The sequence below is a fragment of the Mesoplodon mirus genome, assembly GCF_964341445.2.
Source record: "Mesoplodon mirus genome assembly, chromosome: 14".
NCBI classification, from domain to species: Eukaryota; Metazoa; Chordata; class Mammalia; order Artiodactyla; family Ziphiidae; genus Mesoplodon; species Mesoplodon mirus.
Window position 1 is genome coordinate 86719112 of NC_138990.1, and position 15895 is coordinate 86735006.

At 49.6% G+C, this 15895-nt stretch overlaps 1 protein-coding gene across 5 annotated transcripts in view; it reads right to left on the minus strand.

Moving 5' to 3' along the window:
- The window catches only part of SFXN5 (sideroflexin 5), a 120731-nt gene that overhangs the window by 31783 nt on the left and 73053 nt on the right, over nt 1-15895 (minus strand). For all 5 annotated transcript variants that reach the window (XM_082641789.1, XM_082641786.1, XM_082641787.1 and 2 more), the window contains one exon: nt 11560-11650. In XM_082641789.1, coding sequence (XP_082497915.1) covers nt 11560-11650 — 91 coding nt within the window. The remainder of the gene's footprint in view (nt 1-11559; nt 11651-15895) is intronic.

The following is a 15895-nucleotide window of genomic DNA, read 5'->3' on the forward strand; positions in this document are numbered from 1 at the left end:
CAGGCAATGCAATTAAAGGCAGCAGAAATTGCCAAACCATAGATAGCTACCCTAAAGAAATGCTTGCCCATATGCACAAAGAGACATTTACAAGGATGTTAATTATAGCACTGTTTGTAACAGCAAATAATTAGAAACAACCTAAATGTCCACCATTAGGGAACTCACGTGGGAAGATCGCCAAAACAAACTTATGTGAACAAAGCTATTGAGTATGTACAGGATGATTTACTGAACGTAAAACCCCACAACCGGTACACACACGGGTGTGCATAAATCCTTGGGTAACGTTCTAGAAGGGTCACACCTCACTGAGTAATCCTCTTGCGGAAGAGAACCAAATTTGGGAATTAGGGGTTATTGAAGAACTTCCACTTTTTTACCCTAAATTTTTCTATACTGCTTGCATTTTTACAATGAGAATGTAACCATGATTTACTTGTCTAAAAGTTGAAAAGAAAATGCCAATCTTCTTGAAGTAGATCTTAAAAATTTTAAAGCCAGGGGTTGGTGTGACCTATTCATGGGTCCTACACTTAGGCATCTGTTTCAGAAACTTCCTGAAGAAGCTGATTAACTTCAAGAATATTTTTTTCCTTCAAGTAAAGAATAAAATGAAACCACAAGTATAACGAAGTAGGAAATGAAAATAATCCCAATAATCTTTCATATGTTTTGAAATTATACTGTCAATTTAAAAGGGGTTAAAAGGGTCAAGATTACAGGCAGAGATTGTGAAAAGCTGTGATGGCCATGATGCTGTGTTTAACAATCAATGCCCAAAAGAGAATTGTAAAATGTGAAAAAGCCTGAGATTCAGAATCTGTGGTATTGAAAAAAGTGACTTGGAGTGAATATGTAGTGAACACTTGTTTATTCCTTCAAATGAATATGAAATATAATCTCTCCTCTTCTGAAAGGTTATTACGTTAATGCCTCATAACTGAGGCATCTTAGAATTGAGAAACATGGCATTTGATACCTATTTATGAACAATATTATAAGAAATAGGAAGCTTTAAAAATATATTTATTATATATGACAAAGGGCTACCAATATTAATCTATGGAGGGTCATGGTGACTGACTCCCAATAGCTATTCTACCCCCAAAAGATTAGTCTAAACTAATTATAATAACCCCTCCCTTACCAGTGATTGATTTAGGAAGGGACACATGACTGATCCTAGCCAGTGAGGGATGTCTGCAGGACTTCTGGGAAAAGTCTCCTCCCACTTAAGCAGAGGTGGCAGGCAGAGCCTCCTCTCCTCTGGGCAGTGGTGGGTTTTGATCTGATGTTTGGAATTGAGGCTGCCATCTTACAACCATGAAGGGAGCAAGCCTGAAGATGAAGCCCCTGGCAGAGCATAGAGATGGAAGGAATGGCCCTGGATGCCTCACTGGAGGCTTGACCTCTGTAAAGTAATAAGAGAGGCTTTATTATTTAAAGCCAGTTTGAGTTGAGGGTTTCTGTTACTTTCAGCCAAAAACAATCATAAAATGCATAAAGAGTTTTAACAATTATTAAGAAAAAGATATAGTGATCAACAGACTTAGAGAATGAACTTATGGTTACCGGGGGGGAAGGATGGGGGAAGGGATAGATTGGGAGTTTGGAGTTGACATGTATACACTGCTATATTTAAAATAGATAACCAACACTATTGTAAAGCAATTATACTCCAATAAAGATGTTAAAAAATAAAATAAAATAAAAAATAAAATAGATAACCAACAAGCACCTACTGTATAACACAGGGAACGCTGTTCAATATTCTGTAATAACCTAAATGGGAAAAGAACTTGAAAAAGAATAGATACATGTATATGTATAACTGAATCACTATGCTGTACACCTGAAACTAACACAACATTGTCAATCAACTATATTCCAATATAAAACAAAAATTAAAGAAAAAGATACAGTGATCAAAATCACCAAAAAATATTCAAGTAAAAATTCATAAAAGAAATATTTTAAAATATTCTAAAAATCAATGAACATGAACTTATTAATAGTCAAAGACTGATATTTGAATCTAAGAAAAAAAATCAACCTGCAGGAGTTCTTTATATGTTTTGGAGACTAATTCTTATTGGTTTAATGGTTTACAAATAGTGTGTAGCTTGTTTTCTCACTGTTGGTGGTGTCTTCTGTCGTACAGTTTAATATACATATATTATCAAATAAGCAATCCTTTCCTCTCTGGTATATACTTTTTTTGTCATCTATCCTAGGACTTCCCTGGTGGTCCAGTGGGTAAGACTCTGTGCTCCCAATGCAGGAGGCCCGGATTCAATCCCTGGTTGGGTAACTAGATCCTGAATGCATGCCACAAGTAAGAGTCCACATGCCGCACTAAGAAGTCCACATGCCACAACTAAAGATCCTGCCTGCCGCAATGAAGATTCTGCATGACACAGTTAAGACCCGGCACAGCCAAAAGAAAGAAAGAAAGAAAGAAAGAAAGAAAGAAAGAAAGAAAGAAAGAAAGAAAGAAAGAAAGAAAGAAAGAAAGAAAGGAAGAAAGAAAGAAAGAAACTCTATGTTTCTACTCCAATGTTCATCTATATTTCCTTCTAGAAGCTTTAACATTTTACTTTACACATTTAGGTCTTCAATCTATCTGGAATTTGTTTTTGTGGATGGTATGAAAAGGAATCTACTCTCTCTCTCTCTCTTCTATTTGGAAGCCCAAATGCCCAATAAAGTTAAGAAAAGATTCTCAACCATACTGGGAATTGGAAAATGCCAATTAAAATGAGAAAAGAACCATTTCAGATGGACAAAAATTTTTTAAAGATTGATAATACCAAATGTTGAAGAGGATGCAGGGAAACAAAAATGCAAACCTTGCAGGCAGAGTGAAAGCCAGTATGCTCATTTGGTAAAGGTAGAGATGGGCATTGCCTCTGACATGGTCATTCCACTTCTAGGTACAGACCCTAGACTGTTGATTCTCAACACTGGATGCACAACTGGAACAAAATCTGAGGTAGGACCCAGATGTCTGCATTTCTTTTTAAAGCTCCCCAGGTGGTTGTTTGAAAACCTCTGGCCTGGAGAAGCTCCTACTCATGTGCACATGGGCATGAGTATAAGGCTGTCTGGTGCAGTACTATGTATAATAGCGAGAAACTGGAAACAACCTAGATGTCCCCAGTTAGTCTGTGGAAGACTCACGCAGCCTACAGCAGCTGAGATGAATGCATATGTATTAACACAGATAAATCTCAAAACTACAATGAAGAGCAAGCTTTAAAAGGATATGTACAACATAACACAGTTAATGTAAACTTAACACACAAACAATACAATTTCTGGTTTATGGTATATACACATAATATACAATATAAAAACACAAATGGGGAGGATGCAAGTCGACAGCCTTCCTCAAGAGAGAAGGAGGAAACCAGAATCAAAAGGCAGAGGGCACAGAAGGCTTTGGGTACATCTAATAGTTTATTCTCTATTTTCTATAATAGTCCATGTGTTTGAAATAATATTTCATAATCTTTAAAAAACAGCCACAGAATGAGTTATCGTGGTTGTTAAAAGGATAAGTTGGGATTTTATGACTGTCATGGAAAGGCATCCAAAATTTACTGTGAGGTTAAAAAGTGATTTACAAACAGTATACACAGTATGATCTCATTTGTATTAGATATATATTTATATTATAGATAGATACAATAACTAGGCAGAGATTTCTACACATTTACATGTTTATTTGAATTTGGAGGGATATATACCAAACTAATTTGTGGGGAGAGGAGGGTGATTGTTTAACTTATATCACAATCATGTATTATCAGAAAAAAATAGAATTATTTTTATTAAAACAAAAACAAAAACACTCTAGTGGACCCCAGGAGACTTGAGCTCCCACCTTGCCTCCAGGTTGACATTGAACAAAGTTCTCCAGACTCCACTTCCTCCCTCTCTTTTATTTTGTAGGTAACAAGTACAACAGTAAACAATCCAAATCACATAAAAGGGTAAATAATAATAAGTAAGGTTAGGATTGGGCTTCCCTGGTGGCGCAGGGGTTAAGAATCCGCCTGCCAATGCAGGCGACATGGGTTCGAACCCTGGTCTGGGAAGATCCCACATGCCGCAGAGCAACTAAGCCCATTCACCACAACTACTGAGCCTGCGCTCTAGAGCCCGCGAGCCACAACTACTGAAGCCCGCGCGCCTAGAGCCTGTGCTTTGCAACAAGAGAAGCCACAGCAATGAGAAGTCCACGCACCGCAACGAAGAGTAGCCACGCTTACTGCAACTAGAGAAAGCCCGCGTGCAGCAACAAAGACCCAATGCAGCCAAAAATAAATAAATAAAATAAATAAATTTATTTAAAAAAAAAGTCTCCTTCCAATTTAGTTTCACTCCCCTCCCCTGAGGCAACAACTCTAGCCAGATTCTCATGTCCCTGCCAGACACAGTCTATGTATTTACAAGCAGACATGTATGTACATCATCACCTTACACACACACACACACACACACACACACTCGAATCGCACCAGACTATATAGCCCCTCTGTCTTTAGGGAAGTGATGGTTATCAGATGGGGATGTATACCTTAATATTTCCTTGATCTCATGATATTCCCCACCATTCTGCCTGAGAGGCAGTGCTATATGGCACAGATTTTCTTTTAAATAGCTTGAGAATTTGGGGGGAGTTTCACAACCTATACTGAAGTGTCACAAACTCAGGACTGGGAATTTCTGGATTGAAAAATCAGCCTGTAGATTGAGGTATAGACTGACTCTGATGTTAGAGATCTCCGAATAAAAGATTCCTGCTAACATATTCATCTTCTGAAAAGCACCCTTTTATCACAGCTACTCCCTAGCTGGAGATTCCTCAATGGTCCTCCATTAATCATAAGCTAAAGCTCGAACTTTCAGCTAGTATTCAAGGCCCCAACATGCCCTTTCCCCTCCCCCTTCCCCAGCAGGCCTGGCCCACCCCAACCAGGCCTGCTCCTTCCACATTTATAACCCCTCCTCCCCTGCCTCGTGCTTCTCCACCTCCTCTGACTCTGGACTTCTCTGCCTTCTGTATTTCAGGAATTATAAGGTATCTGAATTGGAAGGCCATTCATTCAGTAAGCATCCTCTGAGCACCTACTATGTGTATGCCAGGTCCTGGGCAAGCTGCCCAGAACAGGAGAGTTACTCACACATAAGTGCCCCTCTCAGATTTTTGGACCAGGCTACTACTCAGACACTTCCCTAACCCAGGGGTCAGGCAGCTCATTCCATTAACAGACGGTCAGTTTTTCAGAAGATCCTGCTACTCTTGTTTGGCTCCACTTATCAGTGCTAGTCTGGATGTGTGGGATCCAGAACTAAACAGACTCCTTTGTTTTGGCCACTCTATCTCTAATAATGCAGCTGAGGTCAGAGGGAGCCTCAGAGCCACACACCACGCGGCAGACCTATTCCAAGCATACAGCCCACACAATCTCCGGATCGTTACCCTAAGTAACGATCTGGTCAAATCAGGTCTCAGCACCTCTACACTTTTGCAGCCGCATTTTTGAACAGCAAGCCTTACATCCAACCTTGTGAGATCTTTTTGGATCCTGGTATTCTTGCCTGTGAATTCATAATCACTGACAGGTTGCTACCCCTGTTCCTTGAGTCTGACCCGTAAGGCCTCCTCTGACCAAGGCAGTTATAAAATAACTGAAGGGGACGAGACTGAAGGCAGAGCCCTAGGACACACCCCTGGAGACTTCCCTCTGGTTGACTTGGTCCCACTGGCCCTGTCCACTTGGAGCCTAACACACACTGGGGCCCCAGGCCAGTTCTCGGTCTGCTCCTGATTCTGGCACCCAGTCCAGCCTACCCTTCCAGATCCAACCCAGAAAGGCTGAAGAATGTGCCCACGATGACCTGGTCATCCACCCTAGGCCTGCTGACTGAGTGAATGACAGTGATAGTGAAAACTTGTATAAGAAAACAGAACATTCAAAGAACAATTTAAAAAAATACCAGAATAAATGTCCAAGCAGTCACAGAATGTGGCCACCAATGTCATCAGGGTAGCGTTTTACTACTGGGTGCCCAATTTCAAACCATTTCTACTAAAGCATTCATTTGTTCACTGAACAAACCCACACTGAACATTGGGTGGCAAGCACAGAGGGGGTTGGGGGTTGGTGATGAATGAGGCCTAGTCCCTGTCTTGGGGAGTTCAGAATCTGATGAGGGAGGGAGACTTGGAGACAAAATGGGTAGTTCCAGGATAGACATAGGCACACAGGGTGCTGTGGTCTAATCCTGACTGGGGCTACCAGGGAGGGCTTCCTGGAGGAGGTGATGTCTGAAGTGAGAAACAAAGGCCGGGCTGCCAAGAGAAGGCAGAGTGTGGAACTGAGGTAGTGGGGAAGAGTGGGCACTCCAGTCAAGCAGGGCCTTGTGCAAAGGCCTGGGGTCCAGCGAGAGGGCAGGAGGGAGGTCACAACGTTGACCATAGTGTGACGGGGTATGAGCAAGAGCAGGGCCAGGTCGAGGAAGCGGCTTGAGGGCCTCCAGGATGGCCCTCAAGCGCTGTGGACGCCACATTAAGTACCACTGACCTAGACAGAAGGAGCATAAATCACGAGGCCCAGGACACAGTGGACACAGGTGCACTCTGCTGTCTTCCAACCACAGGGATGAAAGGTGGAAGAGGTGAGGCCTGGGGACTGACCCTTGAGGCTGAGGCACACTGCCGGGGCCACCTCCCAGGTGAAGAAAGCAGGGTGGATTGAGCACCAGGGGAAGAGTGGTAAAGTGAAGGGGGAATCAATGCCAGGAAGACCCACGGTCTGGACGTGAAGGGAAGCTTGGAGATGGGGGCAGAGGTGGGGCACGCTGGTGTGAACGAGCAGGAGACCTCTCCCAAAGACTGCCCAGACGCCCCGAGGAGCAGGCTCACTTCTGGACACAGAGACTCCTTCATGGCGATGAAGTGAGCTGTGACATTTAATGTAAGGGACTGCTGCCAACAACGCAGGATGAAGTCACTTCCCACAAAGGGATGATGAGGCTGCCATTTCCGGTCCATGCAGGAAGGTTATTCCCTGTGCAAGGAGTTGGCCAGCGGTGCTGAAGCACAGGCCTCCCCTGCCGGGAGCTCAGGCCCAGATGGGGTTCTTTATTAGCACACACGTGGCTTGTCCCCTGCTCCACATGGATCCAGCCAGGCAGCCTGGGGGCAACATCCAGAGCTTCCTGTCCGGCCCTCACCGCCACATGCACAGACACAGAGCCTGGGTACCCAGCCGCGCCCTCAGCTCCAGCTCATAGTCCCCGCCCTGCCCATGCCTCACAAGATAAGTCTGTGCCTCTCCCTGGTGCCCCATCATGGCACCTGGGACCTGCCTGCCACTCCTCCAGCTCCCACCTCGAGGCCTCACAGGAAGGCTGTTTGTGGAGCTTGCCTCCCCTGGACTGGACTCCGCTCATGGAGACTGGTGGCTGGACCTGGGGGCAGGGGTATTTTTCCAATGCCTCCTCGATTGACCTTTAATTACACTGTTTGCCCAGCTCCCCAAACCATTAACTTCCACCTCGCAGCAACCACACATCAATTAATGGAGGGCCTGCCCCGAGCTCGAACTCCTGAACACAATTAAGCGTGACAGTCCACAAATAAGAAAGAACTGAAGAATTAATTAAGGTCTAAACAGATTAATTACCAGTCCCCAATCAATTCCAATGCCAGCACACATGCTCCTGGGCTCAACGTCTTTCCTAACATCTCCATGTATAAATAGAAACTGAGATTTCCCACATGATTGCTGTCCTAGACCAGGGCACAGCAAGGCTCCGAAACCACCTTGAGGGAGAGAATTGGCTGCAGTGAGCATCCTCGGGGCTTCCCAGGTACTCAGCACACACGCATGCACACACATCAGTCGTATACACGTGCACACAACCCCAGCTGAAAAGCCAGGGGCCGACTGGTGGAGTGCTCTTGGTGGGTGCTGAGAAGCCCCAGCGGCCCCTGGACCACACCCCTCAGCTAGTTTCTCCCTGCAGGGCTGAAGGAGGTATCCAGGTGAACTTGAAGCAGCCCTGGCCTGAGCCTGGGAGGCCTGGGCTTTGGCCAGCTAAGGATAACTTTCAGCAAGCCTGAATTTGTCTATTCTTCTGTAAAACGGGGATGGCTCACTCTGCTAGAGGGTCCTCCCAGAGAGAGAATGAGGAGAACTGAGGGGGAAGAGAGGCCTGCCGGGGGGAGACGTGGAGAGCCGTGGGCCGCTGATGCACCGGGCTCTGCAAACCCGCGGGAGACCCGCAGCCACTGTCATGGAGGCCCCCGTTGGAAAGGGCTGCAACAGGGTCTGGTCTGAGGCCAGAGAGCGGTCGGAGTGGCCGAATCAGGTGCAGAAATCAGGTATCCTGTGCCCGGAAGTCTCGAGCCTCTCTCTTGGGCAGCAGTGGGGCACCTCCCGGACTTCAAGCTGGAGCAGGACAGGACAGAGCAGCGGGAAGAAGTAGCTGACCCCAGGAGCCTCCTTGTTTCCCAGCTCCTGAGCGCCAGCCCGCCCAGGGGAGAGGGCGGAGGGGTGTGGCCGCTGAGCACAGGGCACACGGGCCCCTCCAGGACCTGCTCTCCCCTGAACTGGACCCCCTTCTGCTCCACACACCCCCCGCCCCCACCCCCAACTACCAGGGCTTCATCTGATCACTTCCACTTGCATCAACCTGCTCCCCGTGTGTACTCAGGGCTCCCTGAGTCCTGTCTCTCCATCAGGCCAGGGGGCCAGAAGGCCAAAGGACCCTCTACAAGGTAAGACAAGTCCTGAGCAGGCTTCTCAGTGGCCTTAATGGCGGCCTTGCGCAGTCTGGTCTCGTCTGCCATGGGAAGCAGAGGTGGACACCTGGAGGGACCTAGGCCCTGCCAGTGTGCGGTTGGGCCGACAGATGCTCTGTCCGGCTGGAGGCCCTGGGGGATAAGGTGCAGAGAGGCCAAATGCAGGGACTAGTCAGTGGCCTGAGAGGACCAGGGAGCTTTTAAGCCCCTGGGGGGTGAGGTGCATTCCTGTTCCCCCTGTACACCACTGTGTCTGTGTCCACCCAGGGGGTCGGCAAGTGCCCATTTGCAGGTGGGCCTGGGATGGACACTGGGGGCGAGAGATGGAAGCCCACATGTGGGGGAGGAGAGACAGGGCAGTGGGTGGAAGGCAGGCAGGCACACAGCCAGGACTTGGGCAGTGGGCCTGAGGAAGCAGCCAGAAAGGGCCTACTGCTCTCAGGATTCTGGCGAGTAAGGACTATCAGGGCTGCAAACCACACCGTGTATACCCTGAGCAACTGGCTAGGGATATGCAGGATTGCAAGACCCTCCATAATGGCTGGACCAGTGTAAGGGGCTGCAGCTCCTCCCTGACAAGAAAGCAGGAGAGGAATCGGCTGGAGCCCAAAGAGGGACAGGTCAGAAAGTCTCAGGTTGGGGGGCAGAAAGGTCAAACCTGAAAGCAGGGGCCCTCCTCCTGAGAGAGCCCCCAGAGAGGTTAGGACCACTTTCAAGGTCACACAGCAAGACGGCTGGCCAAGCAAGGCTGGAATGGGACCCTGGTGGAGTCCTTATCTGAATTTGGTTCAAGGACAGATTACATCTCAGCTGAGACCAAAATCCAGTCCAGTGCAGCTGAGAGCTGCCCCCTCCTCAGGCTGCATCTGACCCTCCAGCTCAGGATGGCTAGGAACGCAAGATCGGCAGCTGTGTTCACTCAATTAGGCCCCTTAACAAAGTCAGATCTAAAGAGTTATTCCATTAATGGCCCACACCAGAAATAGCTGAGAGTTCATTAAAAGTGTGGAGTTGCTATAGCAATTATCTGGGTCGGCTGAGGATCAGCCGGGTGGTTGGTCCTGGGAGTTCATTAGCCTCTGGGCCCACAAGGAGGTGGGGCTGCTCAATAATGATTTCCCACCTACTCACAGGGGCTTTTCAGGTGCTTCAAAGCACTTTCCTATGAATGGAACTGGTCTGTGGTCTCATTTGATCCTCAGCTCAAGGCTGTAGGAAGGTAGGTACTGGTGCCCCCATTTTACAGATGGGGAAGCTGAGCCCTGGAGATGAAGAACAGGGTTGGGACCATGAGCTTGGGTCTCATGCCTGGCTCTTCAGGCTGAGGCTTGGTACCAGGGAGGTAATGGGACCTCATGCCCCTCCTGGGCCTGCCCCAGCTTTGTCTTCTGGCATGAGATGGGGAACTCAGTGTCATGGTTCAAGCACTTTCTTCTCCTTCTCTTTTTTTTTTGCGGTACGCGGGCCTCTCACCGTTGTGGCCTCTCCCGTTGCGGAACACAGGCTCCAGATGCGCAGGCTCAGCGGCCATGGCTCACAGGCCCAGGCGCTCCGCGGCATGTGGGATCTTCCCGGACCGGGGCACGAACCCGTGTCCCCTGCATCGGCAGGCGGACTCGCAACCACTGTGCCACCAGAGAAGCCCTCTCCTTCTCTTTTGATGACTAATGGTGGTCAGCCTTGTGTTTCTTTCAGTGTCAGTGTTGTGTATTTCTTTTTAGTTTTTAAAAAAATTTTCACTGTTGTGCTCTTTCTCCAAATAAGGTGTAGGCTCCTTAAGAGCCAGGCTGGGCTTTGTGGGATCTCAGGGCCCAGGCCTGGGGCACCTACTGTAAGCTCAGGTCTCCAAGACCAGCAAAGACTCTGCTGAAAGCAGGCGAAAGCCCCTACACACACACACACACACACACACACACACACATGTGCACACACAGTTACCTGAATATGATTGGAGGTCCCTGAAACGTAAAGGGCCCACCACACAAGGGCTTGGAGCACCAGATCAGTGGGAGCCTTAAGCCTTCCTCTGTGTCAGGAACCCCCATGACAGGCTGATGAGGCCTTATGCACCCCTCCCCAAATAATGTCTCTAAGTGCATAAAACAAAATATGTAGGATTACAAAGGGATTATATTGAAATAAGTTATCAAAATATTTTTTCAATTGTGATACAGTAATAGATGTGATTTTAAACTAATTAATTAAAAGACAAGATCTACTGGTGGATCTATTAAATATAATTTTGAATTAGTGTTGAGCATAAATGATATTTTAAGATCTTTGTAACAACTGTAATGTGACATGAAAATATCTGTGATTTCTACTGGTGACAGACACAAGTCCTGCTTATTACTGTGATTTGCTGCCTACATTCATAATGGAAGGAAATGTTAAATTTCAGTTAGAGGTTAGTATAAATATTTTAACCAAGTCCACGAGATCTACTGCATTCTATCTACTGACCCCTTGGGGGTCTAGGGATCCCCGGTTAAGAATCCCTGTGCTAAAAACAGAATCTCAGGCACAGAGTTGGTCAGTGGCGCCCCAGTCACCCTTTCTTCTACCTACACACATTTTGTTCCAGTCACCCCAGCCAGGAGACACCCCCCACCCAGTGTCAGGAGAGGTGTGGAGGGGCTGTCCAGTTCCCCCAGAGCCCGGCCGCCCCACACGCCCACAGGTGGTACATGCATGCCTGTGCACACAGGCACAGACACTCCTCACTGTGCAAGGCTTACCTACGGCGGGGAACGGCACAAATCTCTGGACGAGAAGGCGGGTGGCCGGGGTGAACTTGTTGGCTTTCTGAACCAGGACATTAAGGCCCACCTTAGAAAGAGAAAACAGAAAGAGTGTGTGGTGCTGCAGCGGCCCATGGGGGGAAGGGGCGGGCTGGGGGAAGAGCAGAGAGCGAGGGGCACCATCTTGCCCTGGAACTGCACTCCAGACCCTACATCCTCAGCGTGACCTGATGCTGCCGAGCCCCAGTGTGGCTCCTTAAAGCATCACTGCCCAGTCATCCCAGTTAACCGGCTCATGAGAAAGAGGGAGAGGAAAAGCATCAGCCACACACACACACACACACACACACACACACACACACACACACACGCACACACGGGCACACCTATAGCCTCTCTGGGGAGAGGAATAGGGATGGTGGGGAGGTTGCTGTTAGAAGAATCTATAATCTGCAAATAAGTGAAGTGTAGAATGCCCCTCATTCCCACCCAGCTTCTTAAGTACCACCTTCCTGGTGTCCCACTGTGGACCCAGGCATGGGCCTAGCGAGACAGGGAGGACTCAGCACAGGGGGACTCACAGGTGACTGGAGAGGTAAGCAGAGCCGCCCAGAGCAGGATGGGAGTGCATCGGACATCCTGGGCTCTCTGTCCATCTTCACTCAGACTCCAGCTCCCCTCACCCAGCACAGGACACCTGGGCACCCCTTGCCTTTGCCTTGGGCACTCCCACTCCAGTCCATCCCCCATGCCGACCCTCGTCTTCCTGGAACACAGGTCCAATCCTGTCCGCCATGACAGCTCCTCCCCACGGCCTGTGCAAGTAGGTGAGTCTCCTCCATGCAGCCGTTGTGGCCTCCATAACCTCCCTTCCCCACTCCCCCAACACCCACGTTCTCTCTCCGTGAGTCCAGTCAACTGAAACGTTATGTGCATTTCCCACCTCAGGGCCTTTGCCCTTGCTGGTCTCTATGCCCCGAACCCCTTCCTTCCCCTGCTCAGTCTACACCTGTTCTTGTTTTTTTGTTTTGTTTTTGTTTTTTTTTTGCGGTACGCGGGCCTCTCACTGTTGTGGCCTCTCCCGTTGTGGAGCACAGGTTCTGGACGTGCAGGCCCAGCGGCCATGGCTCATGGGCCCAGCCGCTCTGCGGCATGTGGGATCTTCCTGGACCGGGGCATGAACCCGCGTCCCCTGCATTGGCAGGCAGACTCTCAACCACTGCGCCACCAGGGAAGCTCTACACCTGTTCTTTAAGGCCCAGCTCTGAGCGCCACCTCCAGTGTCATTAACACTGGGAGTCACTTAACCTTTCTCTGCCTCAGTTTCCTTATCTGTAAAAGAGAAAGTAACGTCTACAGCACCCCAGGGCTGTTATAAGAATGTATGTGCAGTGCTTAGCATGAGCTTGGCATGTAAGAGGCCTCAATTAATGAATCTATGTAAGAATGATGTCACCTCTCCCAGGCAGAAAGTCCCTCCCTTGCACATCGCCAGCCCTTCCTTCCCAGCACTCAGTACCGTGTTTGTGGGTCTGATGCCCCCGCCGGACTGAGAGGGAGGGACTGCGCCTTCTTCACCTTTGTATGCCTGGCTGTTAGGGCAGGGGATGGCACAGAGTACATGCTCAGTAAAGCAGTGGCTGAGGAATAAATGCAACAAACAACAAAGAAGTGAATGGAGGGCTTCCTTGGTGGCGCAGTGGTTGAGAGTCCGCCTGCCGATGCAGGGGACGAGGGTTCGTGCCCCGGTCCGGGAAGATCCCACATGCCGCGGAGCGGCTAGGCCCGTGAGCCATGGCCGCTGGGCCTGTGCGTCCAGAACCTGTGTTCCGCAGCCGGAGAGGCCACAGCAGTGAGAGGCCCACGTACTGCAAAAAAAAAAAAAAAAAAGAAGTGAATGGATGGAGAGATCAGCAAAGTCTAGAAGAGGGGCTTCTTGGAGGAGAGGAAGGTGGAGTTTGGCTGGGGAGAAGGACATTTCGGTGGGGAAACCGCATGCGCACAGGCACAGGGAGACAAAAGAGGATGTCTGTGGCCAGACCAGAAGATGGGTGTATAGAGGCCTTTGCTCCCCCAAACTGAGGCTAGGGCCAGCCCTCCCCTGTGGGACTGTGGACCTGATGGGGCTGGGGACAGCCTGCTCTTGGCCTGGCACACCTGGTGGTTCAGCAGGCCACCCTGGCTCTGGCCTCAACCTTCTGGATTGTTGGGGAAGATAAAGAACCTTGGGAAAGCCTCCAGGGCTGCAGGGTGCCCGCAGCAGTCAAATCAGGGCAGGCACGGCACGAATGGCCCAGCCCAGGCCGTAACTGTGAGGCCTGGGAAGATAAGAAGTGCCAGCCCACCAGCCCCTGGGCAGTCCAGGGCCCCGCGGAGCCAGAGTGCTGCCAGGCAAAGCCGGCCTGGGCCCTCAGGTGCCTGGCCACCATTTGAAGCCTCAAGCTGGTGGTCAGAGTCAAATTCTTATCCTCTCTTCCTGATCAAGGGGAGGCAGGGAGGCACAGAGACGTGCGGCAGCTTGGACACACTTCAGTGGAAGGCGGGGGCAGGCTGGGGGGTGCTGCCCACCCACCCTGGGCCCTGTGGCCCTGCTCCCAGGATGCCCCTGCTGCTCAGATGGAACTCACCAAGGCCAGGTCTCCCCACTTTCAGCAGCAAGTGACTACCTCTGTGACTCAGAAATGGTTCCCCCAACCCCCCAAAATACCAGGGAATATGTTCCTACAAGGTGCCATCATGGAGGGAGACCAGAGGACACACAGGCGGGCGTTAGCCGTGAGGAAGAGGAAAGGGGCATGCGGAGATACTAGGCCAAGTGCTGGGCACACCGCGTGAAACATCTTAATTAAATCCCCACTACCAGGCTTATAGATAGGGCGTGTTGCCCCTTTTAACAGATTCAGAGAAGTTCAGACAGGTTCAGATAGGTTAAGTAACTTTGCCCAAGGACAGACACTATTATGAGGCAGGTGAAACTAGGATTCAAACCCAGGGTCTGCAAATTCCAAAGCCTTCCTCTTAGCCACTGTGCTATTTACTTTCCAACTGTCTTCCATCTCAGTGAGGAACGTCTGACAGGCCATTTTTAAAAATTACTACAAGCCATTTAAAACTGGCTGTTTGCAAAGCAAAAGCCTCCCTGAAAAGACCAGCCTGGGGCTGGGGCCCAGATGCCTGGAAGGCAGCTCCAGGCAGAGAAGACAGGGGTCTTGAGCCACCTCTGCCCTCGGCAGCTAGAATATAGAAGGTCTGGGTTCAAAACCCTCCACATTTGTTTGGAAAGATGCAGGAAGTGCTGGAGGAATGGGAAGCAGGAGTCCTCTGAGAAGCGAACAGGGAGCTGGAACCCTTCCCTGGCAGCCTCTTGAGGGCAGGCCAGGCTGGAAGGTGGTGGGAGGGCAGGAAGGAATAGTGGTCATTGGTTGTAGCAAACACTCAGACATGCCCACTGCCCTCAAGCCTTCCCCTCCTTGGCTGGCTGTTCTTCCCACTGGCTAGGATTGGCACAGTCCAGAGTGATGACCCAGCCTGTCTCCCCCACCCCAGGTGGGAGCCCAGGCTAGGGAGGAGGAAAGAAGAGAAAAACAATTCTTGGGTCCCAGGTCTCTTCTGGCCTCCCCTTCCCTGAAGCCACCAGGGTCTCCCCAACATGGACGGGTGAGATTTAGTGAGGCACACACACTTTTCTAAGTGCACAGCCCACATGCCTGAGCATGTGGGAAGGGGCTGGGACCAGCAAAGTAGGGAGAAGGCCCAGGCACATGTGTGGCTGCAAGCTCGCTAGGAGCCAGTGAGGTCACGCCGTCCACTCACCAAGGATGTGCCTGGTGGCAAGAAGGCATGAATACAGAGGAGGCCCCCAATCCAGACCTTACTGTCCCAACAGCTAGGATGGCCACAGCCTGGGAAGAAACCAGGGTGGGCTGCTGACTGGGTTGGGAGCCTGTCTCTTCTGGTTCCTTGGGGACCCTTTGGCCTGGAACATTTGGTGGAGCCCATTAAAATTAAAAAGCCAAGTGGTTGGTGGCTCTGAATGCCAGCTCACTTTCCCTGGCATGGTGGGTCCTGTTTAAGGGAACCAGCTGGCATTAATGGCACACAACTCATCACGAACAGCAGCTAGCGATCAGAAAAATCTGAGCTAACAATCGGGTTCAGGAAAGATAATGAGATATGGAACAATCACTGCTGAGGGTCCCCTGGGGTCTGTTTTAACAGCTTCCAGATAAGCCACAAAATAGAAATTAACCAAACAGGGGCTGTATTTTGGTGGAAAGGAACACAAACGGGGTGCAGATTTCGCATAAGAATTCCCCATGTGGCCAGCAGACAG